The sequence below is a fragment of the Aristolochia californica genome, unplaced genomic scaffold (assembly GCF_029961685.1).
Source record: "Aristolochia californica isolate CCGP_79_NKW_82.1479 unplaced genomic scaffold, dmAriCali1.0.hap1 SCAF_14, whole genome shotgun sequence".
NCBI lineage: Eukaryota > Viridiplantae > Streptophyta > Magnoliopsida > Piperales > Aristolochiaceae > Aristolochia > Aristolochia californica.
The window spans coordinates 8,767,405-8,789,129 of record NW_027181815.1 but is presented as its reverse complement, the minus strand read 5'-3'; the positions used below and the strand labels follow the sequence as shown (position 1 = coordinate 8,789,129).

Below are 21,725 nucleotides of genomic sequence, written 5' to 3'. Positions count from 1 at the left end.
ATGGTTTAAGAGGTTTGGCCAATTAATAAAATCTTTTGGGTTCTCTCAAAGTCATTGTGGTCACTCTCTTTTTGTTTTATAGTATTACTTGTTTATGTTGATGATATCATCTTATCAGGGAAATATAAGAAAGAAATTGAGGCAGTAAAACAACACCTTGCAAAATATTTCCAAACCTATAACTCTCGTTCAAAAACATTACAGTAAAATAAATTTCGAATTAGTTAAAAAGTCGACCCTTATAAGAAAAATTAATATTCAACTACATCAAGAGGATTCGACCCATGTTGAAGATGATAAACAACGAAGATTTGACCCTGTAAGAAGGAGACATAAGGCATGGGATTCGACCCCTCAAAAGAGTCATTGGAGTACAAAGGATCTGACCCCAAAATAAATAATTTTATCCTAGGCTATAAATAAAGAAATTCAAAATCTTCCTAAGGCCATAACATTGACTACATGACTCCAAATGATCTAAGTGACAAACCATGAGCTCGACAACTCAAATAGATTTTTATTAAAAAAATTCATTCCACCATTTTTTTTGTAAGGATTAGAAATATACTTAAAGTTTCATAAATGACTAGTTTTTCAAAATTGGATTTTCTCCTACATATACCCAAGTCCTATCTAGCCAAATCAATGAAACTGGATACACAAAATTTCGAGTTTCCCTAGCTCTTTCAAGCCTCTCCCAAGGCTCTTCGATTTTCAAATCCAAGTAGGAAGTATCTTTTCAAGGTTTTAATCTTAAGAGCTAAGTATTCATGAATTTATTTTCATACTATTGTTTTCAAACTCAAAACTTTCTTTAGTTAGCTTCATTTTATTTTATATTCTAAAGCCGTTGATATTAATTATTCACCTAGGAATAAAGTGTAACATTTTCTTTTGTGCTAATTTTTATATCTGTTTAATTAAGAGACAATTGCACTTCATTGAAAACCAAATGTCTTTTGCACTAAGATCAATTTGGTCTTAGATTGACAAAGTTGTAAGAAACCCATTTTTGGGTCTAGGAGGTTGCACCTAGTTCTATTGATCGTAAGTCGTGTGTTTTGGGCAGGTGTTATAAATTTGAACCAATGGTTCATTGTTGTAGGTGTTGTTAGTTAGTTCATATTGGAAATTTTCATTACAAAGCAAAAGTTCCCTAAGTGGACTAGGAATCTGAAACAATGATTGTCAACCACAATAAAAAAATTGGTCTAGTAGATGTATTTGTGTGAAAATTTAAAATAATAAGAAAATTGGAGTAAAAATATTCATACCCCACCCACTTACTTAAAAAATAAAAAACTTTTCAATAACAAATTCTGTTTTTTGGCTAATGTATTTATTACTCTATTGTTCTTGCCAAACTTATTTCCAAACCCCATGCCATGGTCTAATAGCCCCCCAGTGCTTCCAAATTTTTTTCTAGTTTCAATTGTATTAATCCATATGTGCAATAACCAGTGGTTTAACTTTTGACTTTAGGTCAATTTGTTGTTCCACCCCCTCCACAGGAGTCGATGCATCTTTGATTTGTCAAGAATTTGCTTACCCTCGAATAGTAGAAGTTTGTCTTCAACCCTAAATTTCTCTCCTACTAACAAAACAACAAGTTGGTTTTTCCTTTGGTGAGTTCTTCCTTTACCAACAAGGTTGATAACATTGCATCCTTTCACTTATTTTGGATAACTCTAGCCTTTGGGACCATATAAGGTCTTGATTCATCCAAAATGCCCACCATCCTTGTTGGTGACATTACTATGGCTTTTGCTAAACTCAAGAAAGCTATACCCAAGATAACAACAAAGTCGTCCATAGGAGTTGTGGTGAAATCTAGCATACTTTACCAATTTCAAATAGTATTTGGCCACTCTCACACAGATCTTGCCTCCAAGTTCATGATCTTTATCTAGGTATCAACAATTTGCTTCTCCTAAGATATGCCTAAGATACTTGTGTTGGATGCAATTAACCATGGATGACCCTTGCTTCAGTTAGATATTAAAAATGTCTTCTTATATGAAGATTTAGAAAAGAATATATGGAGCAACTTCTTGGGTATATTACTCAAGAGAAAACCGAAAAGGTTTTGCAGCTCCAAGGAGCCAATTTATGGACTTAAACACTGTCCTAAAGCATGGTTTGAGAAGTTTCTTATCATGGAGAGATAAGAAAGAAATTGAGGCAGTAAAACAACACCTTGCAAAATATTTCCAAACCTACAGCTCCCATTCAAGAACATTACAGTAGAATAAATGGGAGGATAGAAAGAAAGAGACGCCTTAAATATCAATATCCATTGTACATTGTGTTTGAATTACACCTCGCCAACTTCAGAAACAAAACAAGAAAATATAATAATTGATCACGACAGAAAGCTGAAGCCAAAGAAGAAGTAAAAACTCCATTATCAGCAGTCATCAAACGATGTTACCCTCCCAAAATGCGTTTAACAGTTGCCTTTTGATCAGGAGTTAATCTTGATGGAAACTTGACATCAAACTTTACACGTAAATTTCCTCTTTTCCCTGGTTCTCTTACCACAGGCATTCCTTCTTTTGCAATTACATACTCAAACCCAGGGCTCACCACATCATTCAGTGGGATACTTAGGTTACGCCCATCAATGGTTGATAGATTCACAGTGGTGCCTCCAAGTGCCTCTGCAAGTGTAATCCTATGGCTCATTATGAGGTCGTTGCCATCTCTCTTGAAGATTTCATGGGGTTTCTCATCAATGACAAAGACAAGGTCTGCAGGAAGCTGGTTCACTGATTCATTTCCCTTGTCAGGGAATGTAATCTTTGTGCCTTTTTTCCAACCGGGCTTCACATCAATTGTTAGAATTTCCGACTCGGTTTGTGAGTGCCTAGTGTGTTGTGGAAGAAATTCGAAACAAAAAAGGAAGATTAGTAAGAATACTAGGATCAATGGAAGGCATCAAACAATCCATCGTAGGTACTGTGTTACAGATTACTGGGTCTTCTCCTTGAATGCATCTTAGTAGAAATTTTTAGGAAAAATGGAAGCTTTCTCCATGAAAATAGGTGGGTTCTTACTTGTTTTTAGAAATAGTTTGAATTCTGATGGTAAAATCTAAATAAGAGGAAGACCCACTACTCAGAGCAAGATCGAAGGGAATTCCTGTAGCACTATTGAGCACAGTTGAAGTCTCCATCAGGGAAGAAAAATGATTGGTGAATTAGTTTGAAATTAAGATGTTCAATTGAGCGAGGATGAAGAAGAACTGACATGTGGATATTTTAAATTCCAAGGAATTGAAAGAATTACCTACCCATGGGCATCGACAACGTTCCTGGAGATTTTCATCTTCCTTGTAGATCCGGTGTAGAGCTCCTCAAGGCTGCAAGCCAACTTCGTCTCCACAGGGGGTGGTTTCTTTGGAGTAGGGCTAGGGCTTGCTCCCATTCCTTCGCTGTAAGAACCGCTAAATCCCCCGAAGATCCCGCCGTCCGATGGGAACCTCGTCGACCTGCCAATCCCTGACATCCCAAATCCAAAGGGACTGCTTCCGAAGAATTCCGCGAAAATATCCTCGGCATTCCGAGGATTGAATCCAAAGTCCTTGCCATTGCTCGACGGAAACCCGCTCCCTGAACCAGAAGTTGGAACACCCTTCAGGCCTTCTTCTCCATACTGATCGTAGATTGCTTTTTTATTCGGATCGCTCAAAACCTGAAGATGAGAAGATGAAATCGCTTTACTCGATGTAGAGAATTTTAATCGAGTAATACTAACTTAACGGATTGAAGAAACAAAAATGGTGTTTATCAGTAACAAGTTGGACCAAGAAACCCATCCATTTGCTGTGCATCCAAAGACTTTTCCCATTTTCGACCTGAAAAAAATTAAGATGACACAATTATTAAAAGCTAGAAAAGAGAAGCTTTACTTCATAAGCCTCAGAGATCTGCTTGAATTGTGCTTCTGCTTCCTTCTTGTTGTCGGGGTTCTTGTCGGGATGCCATGTCATTGCCAGTTTCCGATACGATTTTTTGAGATCTTCATCTGTGGCATTCCGTTCTACCTTCAATGTGTTGTAGTAATCCACGCCCATGCCGATCCCCTCTTTTCAATTAAAACCACATAAATCAAACGTTATATACCCAAATCGATCAACAATGCAGGCTTTCAACTCTCAGCAATTTCCACCAACAAAACGTCCAAGCATAATCTCCGATCTCCGATCAGAGGAAAAAATGGAACATTAAATTGCTCTAAATTTCGATCCGGTACGGAACCTCCGCAATGCATTTAATACTCGCATGAATTCTGAAAAATGCTCTATGAACAACTCAAACCTCCACAAAGTTTTTTTTCTCAGTATCTAAAAATCTGTCAAAGAAAAACGTAGCAAACCGCAATACACAAAAGCTTCCTCGAAATTCTGTACACAAAGTGAGAAAAAAAAAAGACTCAACGTCCCTTTCATAATCTTCCGAGCTCTCAATAAACTTGCTAGAAAAGAAAAAAAAAAAAAAGGAATTATGACACTAGCCGATCAAATCTCTCCAAAAACGACATTTGCCGCTGAGATATTCAACAAAATCTGACACTGCTCAAAAGGAAATGTCTCGAATTTGGCACGTAAAGGGGATGAAATCATGAAAGAATTCTCTGCAACGGACTCGGCTATTTATACTCTAGCCCTTTTTTAGGCTTATCTGGGAAGTGGGACGACCAAACAGGAGGAGTATTCGTCCGTTTGGACGTTGAAAAGGTGAGAGATGAAGGAGACGCTGAAACAATATCTTTCCAGGTCGATGATTGGCATCGGGACCCTCACCTGTCTGTCGCAGGGGCGTCACCGGCAGCTAGCATCAGTGACAGCCTGACAGGTATCAGCACTCGCCGTCGATGGAAATTTCGTGTTTTTATTGTTCTAATAATTTTTTTATTTTTTAATATAACTTTTTGTTTGAGACAGAATCTTAAGATAAATAAACAGAGTATTTTTTTATAGAAATACTTAATTTTAAAATAAGATTATTTATTTAATTAAATCTAAAAAATAATTAAATAAATACTTACTTTTATAATATCCAAACCAAGCCGGTTCGCGAGCTCGGTTTGGAACCATCTCGATTCTGCCGGCTTGGTTACTAAATAAAAAACCCTGGCCTTCTGAGACTCGGTAGCGACGGGAGTCGGGAAGGGGCTTCGTTTTGATTTTGAAAACGAAAAGTCTCCGAAACTCTCTTTCAAAAATCGTTGCCTGGAAGAAATTCATCATTGCCAGGAAGACTAATGGCGTTGTTAAGCGTCAATCACGGGGGTGGCCTCGCTCGATCCATGAGGTTTTTATCTGTTCATCGCAATTCTGCTTGATTTTTGTTCGTAATTTATTCAATCTTAATGTTGAGTTGTTGTTATCTCTCCTGTTCGCTCTATCATTGTATATGTTCTTTTCCCCTTGTTTTGTCAAACAAGGGTTAGTCGGTTTTGTGAGAGAGGAATGGGTTGTGTCATAGAAGCATGGGCGATGGGACAGAGACGGGCGCCGAGCGTCATTGCTAGGCTCGTGGGTATGAGTCTTCATGTGGTGGAACCCTTCTTTGCAAAACTTGAGACCGTAAAAGGATTTGCTGAAAAAAACCTCGCCTCTTCCGTTGTCCGCTCGAGCTTTCCGGATAGGATTCTGAGAGTGGAGAAGAAAGAAGACGGTGACCGAGTAGAATATGGTTCACGTCGGTTCGGCTTCTACCGGAACGGGTCGGGAGGCAAGCTGTTAACCTTCCTTCCGTCCTAGTAAGTGCTAGAGGAGGAATGAGCACTGTCGAGAGATTTGTTGCAGACTCAATATCTCTTCGTGCTCGACGGTAGCAGCGACTTTCAGCACGCGAAGAAGTCTGGAAGAGGGAGAGCGAAAGCAGCAGGGCACTCTCGAGTTCTTCCAGCGTGGGGAGGAGAGGAGACTAGAGGAGGAGGAAGCTTCCCTTCTTGCCAAAGCCATCCCTGCAGCGTCTTATTTGCTTCCTAGTTAATCTGGTAAGAATTATCTTAACAGGTTTACTGATTCCTGATTTCCTTACTTGGTTTTAAGGATTTCAGAACAAATTGAGCGATTTAGCTGATTTTTCCTATTAAACCTAGGTTAGGCCGGGAATTGTGAGTCTAATTGGTGAATTTAAGGTGAGTTGAGGAGAGATTTGCCTAGAACAAAAGGGGCTAGTTTGATCTCGACCTTGTTGAGTCATAGGTTCAAATTTTTTAACAAGGAAGAACACTGATATCTGCAAATTGACAAGATAACAACAAAAGGAGGTAGCTAAAACCTCAATATCTGGCCCAAGACTTCAAGCAGTTCCTATGATACTTTTTGCTGCAAAGTTTGCAAAAGAGCATTCACCTTGCTCTCCCACTTCCTTCATTTTCACCAGAAAAGCATATTTGATACGTGGTTAGGAGCAGATAAACCTTGTTCTTCTTTGGCAGAGTCTTGACAGTTGAGGAGCTTCTCCAAAAACTTCCCGAGATAACAAAAACAAATGTCTTTCAGGCAAAGTTATATACAGAAAAGAAGAAGAAAAGGTGGAAAATAATGTGGAAATTGAAGAGTATCTTTTGATCTTGATTAGTCTTACTTATGAACCATTTGTTTGTTATGAATATATCTGCAACTTCTGAATTTGTATTACAATACTTGCTAACGTGAGTATACTTTTATGATGATGGTAAAGTCTCCGTGGGGTGGCTATTATGTATGGTGTAGTCTCTGATGGTCAAATCTCTGTAAGAGTGAGATATTGTTCTAGTTGACCTATGAGAGGAGCCAATCTGTAAAATTTTCTGTTACCCTTTTACATCATTAATCTGGCTATATGAACTATTTCTGGGACAAAATCATGCTTTGAATTGTGACCTACTCTATTACTACGATTATATGCTATTCATTTAAAATTTAATATCTCTTAGAGCTGCACTTTAGGATACATATTGTGTGGGTATAGTCATTTGGATCTTTTGTTAACTTTTATGTGTTGATTTTGTTTCGGGAATGGATAGTGTGTCAGTTGTGTGTTGTATCACGTGGTTGTTGGTTGGTATTGGATATACGAGATTTGTAGTTTTTATTTGGGTGATAGTAAATTTGATATTGATATTTTATTTAATTTTTTGTGTTTAATTATAAAATAAAATTTATTTATAATATTATGCAGTGTTTATGAACAATTTTATGCAAGATTTATGTACGGAGGTCATGCCCAATTTTATGTAGAGGTGATATCCAATTTTATGTAAAAATTATGCATAAGGTTTATTTGACATGTATTTTATGCAAAATTTTAAATATAAGTTAGAACTCGAACTCGGCTCAAGTTTGAACTTCAACTCGGTTAAAATTATTGGGCTCGAGTTCGATTTCAATTTTAGGCTCGAGGCTGGACTAGACTCTAGTTCGAATTCAAAATATTTAAATCAAACCCAGTTTGAATATATACAGGTTCCAACTCGACTCCACTCAATGCGACCCCTAACCACAAGGACTGACTTAGTTTGAAGTCGAGTGGAGACATCAAATTCGCCCTTCTATTTTGGGGGCAAGACCCTTCACTCACCTTGAGTGTAGCTTTAAACGCAGGGTACCCCACCCCATTCACTATAGAAAATTCAAAGAGCATTTAAGGTAAATAAAAGTATTATATTTAAAAGTTGTCTCGGTACCGTTTAAACAATTTTTAGTTGATTAATTATATAAAAAATAAAGTTTATTTATCAAAACACCTAATTCTTGTAAAACTTATTACGAGCTTTGATATAGAGTTCTTGCAAAACTTTGTTTTCTAGAAGCGTCAATAAAATTCAAACCAACGGCTGAATTTGAGTATCATAAAGTTAAAAAATAAAAAAGTTTTCGCCGTGTCTCAGAACTAGGAATCAAAGATGAGTTACAGAATATAGAAGATTACAGCCAAAAACAAAATGCGCTTTCATTTCAGTAAATCTGTACAAGGGAAGAGACCCATGAACAGAAATCATGGAGATGACAAAAGAGATATATCTGTGAAAATACAACAGCTTGCAACATTGGCAATCGACAAAAGGCAGTCACTTCCAATCAAGGAGAAACCACACACTCGAAAGTTCTTAATTCCAAACAGAAAGCATGCTGTATTGACAGTTTTTTTCCCTTTATCCAAACCTTCTTATCCTGAGATTGCATTTGACGACCTAGGACGAACCGCTTGCCTCATCACAGATACAGGAAGTCGAGTCCGGTGTTGCAGAGGTGCAAGCCGAACAGTCAAAATTAGACATTTCAGGCATATTCTGGAAATTTCAAATCACTGGCATGTAAGTATGAATAAGCTACAATTGTTTAAAATAAAAATAAATAAAACGAGCAAAACATAAAATTGACAAGCAACAGTGACCAAAAAAAAAAAAAAGGAACAAAAGATTAACCAAACAAGAAGAACTTTACATCTCATATTCTAAGAAAGCAAAGCGATTGTAAGGAAGAAAAACAAAGCAGACATGCAGAGAATCCCAGAAGAAGCAAATCAAAATTAAAATTGTTCTTGTTGCTATTTCTGCTTCTAATGTAAATATCCTAGACTGAATTCAGAATTGACATCTAAACAGCAATTTAGGAGGAGGTAACAGGGGTAGTAGCGATATGTCTGTATTCCCTTTTCTTTCCTTTTCCCTTCCCACTTTGCGAAGATTGTGGGAAGGGACACAGGAAGTTTGTAAAACACTAAATTCTTTTTTGAAGATAACAATGTCCACAGATTCTAGCAGAAAAATAACTAAATAGATTAAATATGGAGCTGAAAGCAGCATTTCTTGGCATGAACAGCTTCAATTGTTTAATTCCTTATCACTGACTCAGGATTTTGAAAGCTATAGGAGACCAAAAGTTTTTTTTTTTTTTTGAATTGAATATTTGATTACACACACACACACACACTACCCCTAGGGAAGAGCAGAACCCAAGATCCCACACTAGAAAGTAGAAACTCCCCATGTGACGATTGAGCTAATGGTTCAACCTAGATATGTTGATATTTGGACTTTAGTTTGCAATTGATCCATTCTTTTGATTATGCCATGTTCCTCTATCAGTTAAAAGGTTATATAGATTCTTAGATACTGGGATTCGTACCAATTACAAGAGTCAATGAAAAATGATGAGAATTGTAAATAAAAAAAACGATGGGAAGATTTTTAATCTATAATAAAGATTAGGACAGATATAATTTACACAATAAGCAACGCATGGGTTTGTTGCTGCAGTGGCAATAGAGATTTTCTTTGGTGAGGGCAAGAAGAGATAATTCACAAGGTTTGTTCAATTAGGCACCAAGAACCTATTGAAACTCTCAAATTATTTGGGGATCATCCTTGCAGGGAAAATGGATAATAAGGACTCCAAAATCAAAATACCTCAAGTTGGTTCATCATTTCAATTGTTGCATCCAGGTCACCACCATTAGCAAAGTAGACATCAGCAAGAGACTGATCGGAAACTCCGGGAAAAGTAGCAGCAAGAAATGCCAAATCATATTCCAATTCATCAACAATATTTGGCCTTTCAGTTTCATCATCAGGGTTCTTCAGAGTTGAATTTTCCAGACTCAGTTTGTTAAAGTGAGAAGCATCCACATGACTCTTGGCAATCCCAGATGCTATATTACTAGTTTCACTCTCACTCATCATAACCTGGGAACTTTCCTTAATATTTTCAGATGTATCATCAGACTTGTTATGTTTGCCTGCACCCTGTCTTGATAATGGTACAAATGAATCAGCATATGGATTGAGGAGTGATTTTCTGGGCTTCAATGGATCGTTGTCGAGCAGAGACATAACTGCAGAAACAACATAAAAAAGCTAGTCTGCTAAGACCTGAATGTCATAAGCAAGAAATATAAGGCAGCAAGAATAGGGAATGGCAATGATAAGAATTAATAATATCAGGTAGCAAGAACTGATCAGAAAAAGAGCACAAGAGAAACACCCGGCAAGTACATGAGTAGAAGTTGGGTTTCTATCAAGTTTTTGGCATCAAGAGAAGAACAAATAAAATTTGGTTTTAGGCTCCATAGAAGTTACACACAACAGAAATAATCCATGCACAAACATATTTTCTTTAAAAGTATTTATATATAATAGTTAGAAAGGAATAAGCTGAAACATGTTATCTTAACTTTCACTTCATCCTGGTTACATCCACCCATCAGATCAAATCGGTACCATACTGCCATAACCTTCTAATAACAATAATCTTTACAAGAACAACCTCATGGACTCCTAGCATGCGACTGTGGTTTGTTGCAGATTATCTCGTTCACCCTTCTCAGTGACAAGTCACTTTTGGGTTGACATGCTGAAGATAGTTCTTATCTTGATCAATATGAAAGTCAAAGAAACAGAAAACATGTCTAGTGATTTCCCATCGTAGAAAAGCAACAATAGAATGACAAAGAATGGAAATCAAGCCAGAAAATAAAAAATACTATCTTGTTCACCCTCTGAGTGGCAAATCTTTTGGGTTGACATTTAAAAGTTAGTACTTATCTCTATAAATAGAAAAGGGAACGGAAAAAAAAGGTTTAGTCTTTGTCAGCAATAGTAGAACGAAAAAATTGGAATTCACGCCAAGAAAAAGAGAGAAAATGAAAAAGAATAAAAACTAGAAACTTAAAACACTCGAAATCCAACCATTCGCTTGAAATTTGTTATCACTACGACTAGACCAAGGGTATAATATATTTTTTTCTCATGCAGAATCTACAATTCAATTTTGTATCAGTCACGAAAATCAAGAGATCTGATTTCTATGAAGATCATACAAGAGTCGTTCTTCCCGACAGGAAATTTTGCACCTAGACAAAAAGGAATATATTACATGTTCATATCCAGTTAAAGAAAACACTAATCATCAACAGAAAATAATTGGCTCAAGATGAGCCCCTTAAATTCGCTCCAACCTAAAAAAAATCAAGATGAGGAACATTTGAAAAAAAACTAATATAATGTAAGAATCAACCAAACACACAGGCAAGAATAGTTCGAGATCGCATCGATTAATTGCAGCACAACACAATCAGAAAAAAAAAAAAAAAAGAAAGTCTCATCAGAAGCCGACATATAAGATCAGAAAGAACGAATTCTAATACAGAACTGAGAAAGCAAAGTCCAAAGACCTGACGATTCAGATCAAAACTCCCCAACGAAGACACTGAAATAGGAATTAATCTTCTCGATGCCCCGCCGTTTGGAGATCTTCGTAGAATGAAAAATAAAACAGGAGATCCTCAAGGAATTTCGGAAAGGAGAGCTTTATTCTTTTCTTTGGCGAAACAGAGTTATGGAGGGAAAGACGGTGGTGACAGGTGACATATGGGCTGGAAGCTAGGAAAAGTAAAGAGACCGCTCACATGATGGTGAAACAGCGACGTTACGTGTCGCTATTTATGGGATGTATCTAAAAACCGGAAAAGGTCAGGACGTTGCCTCAAATTGACGCCGGACCGGACTGAGTTTTAATTAGAGGAGTAATTGGTTTATATATTCCGGTTCTATTTATTTACCTAATTAACAACTGGTTATATAGGTAAATAAATAATAATAATTATTTAATTAATTAAATTTTTATAAAATTCTTAAATACCCGATTACATATACGAGTAAGATTCTTTCTTCTTCTAGTTTTTTTAGGGTTTCTGAACTTCAATCAATTCATTTGGTGTTCAATAGTTTTTATTCAACAAATATTAGGAACTTTTGATGTAGTGAATTGATTCTTTGATTTGGTTGTTTAAGTTATAAGGGACTGTTAGCTTTTAAATGAATGGGTCTAAAAAATTTGTGTCACAATCTAAGATTCTTTGTTTGTGTTAGATTGTCTCATGTCGAAGGAGGCTATGGTAAGAGAGGAGGAAAAACGAGAAGAAGAGAAGAAGAAAAAAAAAGGGAAGACTTGTTGATCGTAGGTTGACTCTCATATTGCTTTTGATGATAACAAAACTAAATTGATCTAACAACTTGAAAATCTAAGTATTTCAGATACTTTACCTTCAAAAGTAAATGTATCTCAAGGTGTAAAGCTTCAAACTAAACTCAAGGCCTCAAGCACAATTGAAGAATGTCTCTTGAAAAAACACCCACAAGGAAAAAGACAACGAGAAGACTAGAGTTCAAGTGTAATAGACAAATTTCCAAACTGAGTCACTTTTGTAAGAGAGCATTCTAAACTCCATTGCCTTAAGTACATATGTGAAATCAGAACTTTAGGTCATAATTTGCACTTAGACATATTTAGGATCATCATAAACATCATTTAGAACATGCTAGAACATTTAGAGAAAAAACATCTTTATGATTTAATAGTCCACATTGTTGAACTAGCATTGGAATGATCGATCAATCACTGGTAATGATCAATCATTCAGAACTATGCATGCCAGAAATATACAACATGATCGATCAATTGTAGTCAATTGATCGATCATCCAACTTGGATTGATCGATCAATTCTACCCAGGCAAGCAAATTTCACTTGGAATGATCGATCATCCCACCTGATTGATTGATCAAACAAAGTTTTTCCATTAAGGGACATAAAACATGATGGATAATTGAAAATGCCCTTATCGATAATATTTGTATTGCATAACCAGAAATAATTTTGTTTGATCGATCATCCCCTTGTCAATGATCAATCAACATAATTTTTCTAGACTAACGATAACATATTGATCTATCAGTCCATTAATCAATAAGTCATTGTCTGATAGAAAAGTACTCGTTATGATTAATCAACGTACTAATATTCGTAAACGGGTAAATAACGACTAGTTTGAGTTGGAGAAGTTATAAATACCCCGCCAAACAGTGCATTAGTGAACATTTATTAGCAAATACTTCAAAACATTATTCTCAATCTTGTAAAATATTTCAAAAGTGCTTTAGAGTGAAAGATAGATGACCAAACTTTGAAAAATCTCACATATCTTTCATCCAATCCTTGCATTCATATAGTCAAAGTTTCTTCAATCATTTCAATCGTGCTACAAAGGAGAAGGAAACTTGAATCTCTCAAGGATCAGTATCCTCCAAGGGTGTAATTTTTACCTTTATTTTATTTGTATTTATGAAATATTCATCTAGAACCCATTTAATCTAGATAGAAAACCCTAACTAAAGCTAAAATCTAGTAACAACCTCTTGGGGAGATTGGTTTCGTACAAATCATGTATTGAGTTATACGTTGGTCAAAGAGAGCTGAAATATTTTTATGTAATTCTAACTATTAAAAGTTTTTAAATAGTAAAATTTTCCAAACAAGGGTTTTTGGCTAGTAACTACCACTAAGGGAACATCCCCGTTGTATGCGCATGTTTTGATTTACTTGAATTACTTTTATGCATAATTTTTAGTTACACATACAATGCGATTTTAATTCAACTAGTACCCTACCAAAATGTTAAAAAAAAACAAAAAGGGACCTAAACCCACCTCCCAAAAACAACTTTAGGGATATGATGGAATAAATTTCCTCTCGAACTCTTCTGATACCCAAAACATCCACCCATAACTCCCGGTTTAATATCCTCATACTCCATAGACACCACAACCACGACATTGCAAACTGCCCATTAATATCCACATACTCCATAGCAGACTACCCAAACTCATTTACAGGTTGAAGGAACATCAAGCAAAGAGTACTTGAAGGGAGATTGGTCAGTGTGTAAGTGGCTCCAAGGTATACACAAATGTTGCATAAAAGAGAAAGTTTATCTAATAGAAGCGATATATGTCACAACTCACATAAACATTTGGCAGTAGAACAAGATTGAGACGCCAAGAAGATCTTCTTTTGTTGACTAAAAGCCAAGAGCAATAATATCAAAGTCATCAATCCTAAGTAGGCGAAACTAGAGACCGCTGTTTATTTCGCATCCAACAAATGAACAAGTGAGGACGGAGTTGTTACACACGCTCTCGTAACAATCACCATCACCATTCTCAAGTAAAAAAGGCATGGCTGGGATTGCTGCTTACCGCACCGGCTGTTGGTTGTAGTGGTTCTTCTCTTTTTTCTTCGCAGCAGCAAGCTTTGCACTCCTTGCCGCAGCCTCAATGGCAGCTGCTTTCCCACCAGCATCCATCTCTTTACTCGAAGCTTTCTTCTTCTTCATGGACGCCACCTTCTTTAGCCGCTCTTTCACATCAAGAGTGGATGAGTCTTCCTCTTCTTGTTCAGTGCCTCCACTAGTTACATCTGCAACGCTCTTGTCAGACCCATTTGCATGTTGATCCTGTTGTTCTCTACCCTCCTTTGAAATTTTTTCCTTCTTGGCTTTCTTTTTCTTTGCATTTTTGCTTTCCGTTGGGGGATTTTCCTTCTTATCTGTGTCTCCATTGTCTCCATTGGAGTCTTCCAGCTTTTTCTCCTCTGCAACATCAGTAATTAATTTTTTTTTAAAAGTGTGCTTATTTGGAGGATGTTAGTGAAAAATCATCTCAGGATTCTAAACAGCTATATAGTCAAGCCAACAAAACATATTTAAATCCCCAAATTACCAATTTTACACAGTTTAGATGGGCATACCAAGTTTAACACGGTTCTTAACTGAATCTAGACATAAATCAAACTACTTTTGTCCTCGTGTGAGGTAGCCAAGGGTTGTCCTTGTTTTTAATTCTTGGAAAGAACCCTATAATATTATGCACTTCAAAAAATTTCATGCAACCAACAACAACTTAAAAAGCCAAAAAGAGAATAAGCTGACACAAAAAATTTGAGAAAGGCCACAAGCCATAACAAGAAATAGTTATATAGACCTAAGCATCCAGATGCATAAGAGCAATTGTAACATTTTAAACTCCTTGGCACCTTTATGTGTATGATATGTAAATTCAAAGCTTTAAAGCATATATGTGTATGTGAAAAAAGAATGAAAAACAATTTTTTTTGGTAAAACAATTACCATGAGAATTAGCTTCACCATTGGTCTCCTTGTTAGCAATTCCCAGCTCAGCCAAAACAGCATCAAGTTCTGCTAGCTCCTTTTTCTTTAACTCTTTCTTTGAAAGTTGCCTTTCTGTATCCTTCTGTGATACAGAAGTTGGAAAAGGTTTCTTTACAACTGGTTCAGTTGGGACTGGAACCTCAGGCTCATTTTCATGCTCTTCCTCTATATCATCATCACCCTCATCCAGAAGGTGATCTTCCTCGCTTTCACTTTCCTGCACATTAAATTCCAATAAATAACAAATTTCCCAAACAACCTTTTCTTATCAGATAAAAACTTGAGTTTTTGTCCCCATTAAATTGATTATTACATTATAGACTATAATATACAAATAATTATGTAAGCTTACACAATAACATCTCATGGGCTAGCCGGCAAAAATACTTAACGACTCCAAGACGCAGACAGTCTTAATCGTATAGTTCTCAACATGCATAAATCAAACAGGAATAGGAAAATCTTTAGAAAATAGTAAATTTTGGTCCAAGCACTGATTAAATTGCCTTTGCAGCTTCCTTACCAGAGTTGACCGCCATTTTACTTCCATTAGTATGGCTTGCTTATAAAAACATATTATTATACAATTTTTTCTTTAAAAAAATATACACATTATACAATTCCCAGGAATGCTCCTTCAAAAGGAGAGAAAACTGAACGTACCTCTACTGGTAAAGTCACCAAACCATTTCCACAAGACAATGGGGATACATAAAACATGATCGGTAGTAGATACACCAATAACCCAAATCAATTATTCACATATGCTTCTAATAAAACAAACATAGAAGTTTGTTCCAAGAGAAAAGACACATGACAAAGTTAATCACAACAAGTAAGCAAACGAACAGAAAAATTTAAAAATAGGGGCAATATGTAAAGTTAAACAAATACTAGCCCTGCACAACCTAAATTCAGGTAAACTGGAGACATTGCAAAACATGTGTAAATTTCAAAGAAATTTTCTAAGGAAGAACAGGACATAAATGAAACAAGATAAACTATAAAAAATCAAAGATAGGAATATGCCCAAAGCTGAAATTTCTAGTTCACTATCTCATTCCATCAACCATAAATTGACCTTTCTCACTACATGCTCTCCAAAGAGAGGCACAATCAACAAAACACATGATCAGCCAATTTCACAATGTTCCTTTTCTCAATCCATATTTCTCAAGGTTTACGATTCCTGTAAAACGAGCCTTAAGTGACTCTCAAAGACAATTTGACAAGACAGAACAGTAGGTGTAAAATAATAAAAACTACTCAAGCAGAATTAAGTATTATCTATAGAATTGAGTAAATATTTCATAGGATAATTTGACAAGACAGAACAGTTGGTGTAAAATAATTAAAACTACCCAAGCAGAAAATTAAGTATTATCTATAGAATTGAGTAAATATCTGAAGTTTATTGATTGTTCTTTCATTAATTTTTTAAAAAAGCATTGTTTTGTGAAATATGGCTAACATTTCTTCACAGAGATGAACTTTAAATTACTGAGCTAGGAACAAACATTGAATTGACCATTTCATTCATTAACCATATCAAGAGAGACTCAAACATACTGATGCACTACATTCCTGTAAGATAAGAAAATGAAAGTGTAAATTCTCACCCTCAAAAGGGGTTACTGCCACATCAGACTCGGACAAAGATATAAAGCATCTGCCCAGAAACAGTCTAAAAGAATGTCTGTATCGCCATGAACCCATAAAGGCGAGTAGTTGCAAGTATGACGTGGACTCAACCACAACCTTTGAGATGAACAACATACTGGCAGGAGACAACCCTTTGGAAGTATAAACCCCTTCCACCCAGATTTCCTCAGATGTTAGAGATGGAACAAAAAGAAAAAGGAGAGTCTACCTAAACTGCAAATGAGAAGCAAATAAGCTGCCATAAAAAAAGAGTAGATGGTCCCACATTAAAGCTACATGAAAATGTTGCAGTAAGTTCTCCTCACCAGAATAGGAAACCCAAAATAATAGAGTTAAAGAATGATGTTACTCAACTTTCCTTCAAAGGATAGTACAACAATTCTCACTAAAGCCACACCAACATCCAAAACAGCCCATCCACCTACTTTTGCATGTATTGTTTCACGCACTAAAATGTCAATATGTGCTTATTGTAGGCATCTCAAGATCAATTCGAGGGAGACAACAACAAGCACACATAAAAAAAAACTTTTCAGCCACTAACTTACTGGTTAAATTAGTTGTATTTCATCGACTGTTTACAATTGATACAAAAATACACAAAGAAATTTGTAGCCTGCCCAACAGAAAGCTTAAAAACCACAATTTTACCTAGAAAAAAGGGAAAACTATGTTAACCAGCTAACCGTTATATTTCCTAAAAAATCTATTTTGAAAGAAACTTAAAAGTCCTAAAGAAAAAAAAGAAAGAACAAAATTAATAACAAGATAGATAAATGAAAACAATGATTACAAGAGCAGTAATTACAGAAAGAGCTCTTTCTTTCTCCCCAGGTGTCAGTCAGTTTTCAAACTAGACGCACTTCGAAGGTACATTGTCCAAATCGTGTTTTTCAAATAATTCAAGTCGACCTGGAGTAACGGCTAGACAACTAGACCTATTCCAGCCAGAGTGCATGTATTAACTAGCCGAACAGAATAAACATGTCCACTCATCCAACAGATTAGAGCTCAGTTGCAGCAGACAAGAAGCACATGCTGAAGGTGAATTGATACACAAAACGCTTACAAACTAGTTGCAAAAGTCATTTAAGAAATACTAAATTGAACTGGTTCGAACAGATATTTTTTTGGAAGGGAACGGCAATTTTTTTAGAATAGTGAAATGCAAAACATTATATTCTCAAAATTAAGGAATCTCACCTCTATTGGGAAGCTGTCCTTGTTCGCCTGCGGTTCCGATGAACCCCAAACTGACTGGGGAGGAGCCGTAGTGGCATAGTAGTCGTCATCATCATCAACGTCGGCCCAAGATTTGACAGTCAGAGGAGCCGGGGCCCAGAATACCTGCTCCTGCTCCTTTGCCTGAGACTTCGACGACCCCTTCTTTGACGATCCGTGCTCTTTGTCTGATTTCTTCTTTCTTCGCAAGGTCTCAAGCGCAGCAAAAACGTTAGTTCTACTCAGCCCCAAGGACCCATCGTCCCTCCTGCTTCCACCTCCAACCATTGCTAATGATACCAAAGACAAGCCACAGCTATCCCGTAAACAAAGTATATGCAAACCGGTCAAAGAAGAAGAAAGCTAAACTTCCGCAAGAAGATTTCCTTCGTCGCCGCAGAGATCAGGATTCACCAGCAACGGATTAAAGTCCTGAAATACAAGGTTTCAGGAAAATCGACGCTGCTGATATTAATAACCAAATCCACGATCCTCGATGAGCTTCCACAAAGCAACGCAAGCTTCGTAGAGTTTCGAGCAGATTAGCACCAAGACTCGAAGATTAGCGGCACACACAAAAAAAAAAAAAAAAACAGAAGACCTGGGAGGAAGGACAAAGAGGAATTCCGAATGTCTCCGAGATTAGGGTTTGTGACGGAGCTAGGGTTTGTGATAAAAAATGAAAAAAAAAATAATAACTCGACAGATGCAGTCGGATAAGGTGAAGAATTTTTTAGGGTTTCCAAGCGTGAGGACGATTATGATATGGACTATAGAAGAGATTTATAAATTTGTCTTCGAGGGGCAAAGAGAAAGGAGATAACGTAGCAGAAGGACACGTAGTCAGGGTTTTATAACCTTTCCCTCCTCCAACTAACTTACACTCAAGGTGCGTCACTCCACCCTAGAGTGCGCACCTGCACTAAACGTTCCGAATCCCCCAGTACCGGCCGTACACCTGTCGCGATAAAGGGCACCGGTAATCTTGCGTAAATAAAGAGAAGAGCAGGGGCTTTTTTAATATACGGCGTAGATAGGTATAATCGATCTGATATTTGCTTGACGGGAGCGGGACCTACGGATACTATTACACGGAGAGAAAAGAAAATATGAGAAAAAATCACTTACATTATTTGTTAATAATATTTTTTTATAAAATAATAGAATTTGGGGAGAAAAGAAAAGAAATAGGAATTTGAGAGAAAATTTTAATTATTAAAATTTTAAAATATTAATATTTTTTTTTCATTTTTCATGTATATCCAAACACAAGAAACTATATTTCTCTTCTATTTTTTCTCTAATTTTCCATGGACATCCAAACAAGAAGAGGGGGGTTAGTCAACATGACTCAGGATATGAACTTCAGGCATATTACTCAGTTCATGTCTTGATGTCGTTAGGGTACATAGTAACCTCATTGGCATCCATAGGGGATGTTCTGTTAGCCAAGTATATATACCTATAGTCTAAAATGATTTTAAAATGAGAGTATGATACTTCTCAATCGACACTTAAAAACTAGACTTATCATGTTAATAGGTGGTAATATAATTGATTGATCGGTTATCTTTGACTGATGTTACTTGAAAGTGGAATAGAAATCTTGCATAGACAATTCTTCCAATTGTGATATACTTGATTGTTGTTTAAACTTTCTCAATGCCAAAATTTGTATTGTTGGTCTTCACATTAAAATGTAAGAAAACTTATGTTTGTATGTGAAGTTTCTAACATTTTTATACCTTTTAGATGCCTAACGAGTTCACTTTCTTTGTCTACAAACTTACTTTCATACCTATAAAAGGAAGAGAGTTACTAATAATATGTGGTTACCGAGCTACCCAAGTAGAGAAATGTACTTGAGCAACTTGTGGTCGCTTGTGTCTTTCTTTAACTATCCTTCTCTGGGTTACAAAAGATTTTAAAAAGTACTAATTTTTGCACTCTTCGTCAAGGAGTACTAATCCTTGCAATTACTTAATAAATAGATCAACCAATTGATATTTAGTCTTTATATGAGTAGTAGTCCTTTTGGTCAATACTTGATCTTTGATAAAATAACAACCCACTTTTATGTGTTTGGTTCTCTCATGAAACATCGGATTATTAACCATAAAGATTGAGGCTTGATTGTCATAATTCATAAACATAGGTAGTTTCACCTTTATACCAAGCTTCAAAAGAAGATATTGTATCCAAATAATCTCATAAGCAGTATAAGTCATGACTTTGTATTCAACCTTTACACAAGATTTGATGACTATCCTTGTTTTTTTACTTGTCCATGTCCCTAGATTTCCTCCAAAGAAAGTATATAAACCTATAGTGGATTTTGTATCTATCTTTGATCCTGCATAGTCTTCATCAAACTAATCAATATTATGATATATAATATATCTAGTCTAGTCTAGGTTGCATATATGAGTTTTCCAACAAGGCACCTATACAAAGTCACATCTTTCAAAACTGAAGAACTATTGCCAAATAAGTCTACTTTTCCCTCCAACGATGTATCCACTAGTTTAGCCCCCAATAGTCTAATCTCACGTAGAAGATCAAGAACATATTTTCTTTGAGACAAAAGAATACCTAACTTATTCCTTGCTACTTCAATACTCAAAAAGAATTTTCAGTCCCCAAGTCTTTTGTTTGAAATGCTTTTGAATTTCTTCCACATTCGATTCTGAATTGATAGGTGTCAATAGAATATGAGTAGTGTACATAATTTATATCAATCAATGAGTAATTGGTCGTACAAGATATATTTTTTTACATGGTGAATTTTATACCAATGAATGCCAAAGAAAAAAGAGTAATACAAATATATAAGCAACAACCATGAAAAACATAAGCAAACGAGACAAAATAGAAAAACAAAAAGAGTACAACTCAAGGAAACACATCAAGATGTTGGTTCTCAACCCCCTCGACTAAGAAGGAAACCAACCATACCCTAGGCTGATCTTAGGATGACGCATAAAGGCAACATATAAGATCTTGATATCTATTAAAACAAAACCTTAATTTTGAAGCCAAATCCAAGACATCTTGCACAAATTCATGACAACCGAGTTCGATGGACTGGATAATCTTTCTTTGAAATATAAATTAGGACAAAAAGAAAAGAAGTACAAGAATGAACCTGCCCCACTCCGCGATAGGATTCTTCAATGCTTTCCTCAATCCTAAAACTACTCCATGTCGCTACCTTGCATCCCCTAGCTCGGTCTACATGAAGTTCTTTCAAATCCCTCAAGGGCAACTGATTCACGTCTTGAAGAGGAGACAAACAATTTTCTTTCATGACTTGGATGAGTGAGAGCCTAAGAATATTTGTACCCTAAATTTTTTCTCCCAATTCATCATAGAAAGATGGAAGAAAACTGTTTGTCTCGTCTACAAGACATGAAATAGTCAGGTTATATAAAAAGGTCTTCAAGTGCAATTGACTTTTATCGATGCCAGAGAGACAAAAGGCCAAAATTGATAACCACAATAAACAATGGTTATAGAATAACTAACAAGGTCTCTTTATAACTCAGGAAACTAAGTTTAATTGCCGCCAAGTCCCAAATAAATAAAAAATATTCAATGTATTCAAAATCACCAAAAAGAAGCTTTTTTAAAAAAAAAATTAAGGTGGATTTTTATCGACGAATGCCAACGAAAACAAAAGTGTTACAAACATTTAAGATACAACCATTAAACAAAGAAGATAACAAGATAAAAGAGAAACTAAGAGACTGCAACTCAAAGAAACACATAAGGAGGTTGTTCTAAGTCCATTCCACAAAGAAAGGAACCAACCCAGCCCTAGATTGATTTCAAGATGTC

General features: G+C 36.0%; 3 protein-coding genes across 3 annotated transcripts; all 3 read right to left on the bottom strand.

The window, feature by feature from the left end:
* Nucleotides 1-2,271: 2,271 nt before the first annotated feature.
* LOC137949806 (uncharacterized) lies at nt 2,272-4,723 on the bottom strand. The gene is made up of 3 exons (XM_068795993.1): nt 3,911-4,723; nt 3,293-3,693; nt 2,272-2,866 (listed from the first exon to the last, which is right to left on the bottom strand). Exons 1-3 carry the CDS (start codon nt 4,073-4,075, stop codon nt 2,428-2,430), a joined length of 1,005 nt encoding a protein of 334 aa, XP_068652094.1. The 5' UTR covers nt 4,076-4,723; the 3' UTR covers nt 2,272-2,427.
* A 3,201-nt stretch (nt 4,724-7,924) lies between these two features.
* On the bottom strand, nt 7,925-11,354 carry LOC137950153 (polyadenylate-binding protein-interacting protein 5-like). The gene is made up of 3 exons (XM_068796536.1): nt 11,172-11,354; nt 9,409-9,833; nt 7,925-8,289 (listed from the first exon to the last, which is right to left on the bottom strand). The coding sequence occupies exons 2-3, from the start codon at nt 9,829-9,831 to the stop codon at nt 8,191-8,193; spliced, it is 522 nt and encodes a 173-aa protein (XP_068652637.1). The 5' UTR covers nt 9,832-9,833; nt 11,172-11,354; the 3' UTR covers nt 7,925-8,190.
* A 2,394-nt stretch (nt 11,355-13,748) lies between these two features.
* On the bottom strand, nt 13,749-18,684 carry LOC137950809 (uncharacterized). The gene is made up of 3 exons (XM_068797436.1): nt 17,871-18,684; nt 14,964-15,222; nt 13,749-14,428 (listed from the first exon to the last, which is right to left on the bottom strand). The coding sequence occupies exons 1-3, from the start codon at nt 18,174-18,176 to the stop codon at nt 14,031-14,033; spliced, it is 963 nt and encodes a 320-aa protein (XP_068653537.1). The 5' UTR covers nt 18,177-18,684; the 3' UTR covers nt 13,749-14,030.
* Between the last annotated feature and the right edge of the window lie 3,041 nt (nt 18,685-21,725).

Excerpts from the sequence above, each read along its gene's own strand:
- LOC137949806 (XM_068795993.1), bottom strand. The coding sequence starts at position 4,075 with ATGGGCGTGGATTACTACAACACATTGAAGGTAGAACGGAATGCCACA. Across the intron at positions 3,694-3,910 it reads AGATCTCTGAGGCTTATGAA|GTTTTGAGCGATCCGAATAA; the intron begins GTAAAGCTTCTC and ends TCTCATCTTCAG. Across the intron at positions 2,867-3,292 it reads AACGTTGTCGATGCCCATGG|GCACTCACAAACCGAGTCGG; the intron begins GTAGGTAATTCT and ends ACAACACACTAG.
- LOC137950153 (XM_068796536.1), bottom strand. The coding sequence starts at position 9,831 with ATGTCTCTGCTCGACAACGATCCATTGAAGCCCAGAAAATCACTCCTC. Across the intron at positions 8,290-9,408 it reads AAATGATGAACCAACTTGAG|AATATGCCTGAAATGTCTAA; the intron begins GTATTTTGATTT and ends TGAAATTTCCAG.
- LOC137950809 (XM_068797436.1), bottom strand. The coding sequence starts at position 18,176 with ATGGTTGGAGGTGGAAGCAGGAGGGACGATGGGTCCTTGGGGCTGAGT. Across the intron at positions 15,223-17,870 it reads AGGACAGCTTCCCAATAGAG|GAAAGTGAAAGCGAGGAAGA; the intron begins GTGAGATTCCTT and ends TTTAATGTGCAG. Across the intron at positions 14,429-14,963 it reads TGGTGAAGCTAATTCTCATG|AGGAGAAAAAGCTGGAAGAC; the intron begins GTAATTGTTTTA and ends CTGATGTTGCAG.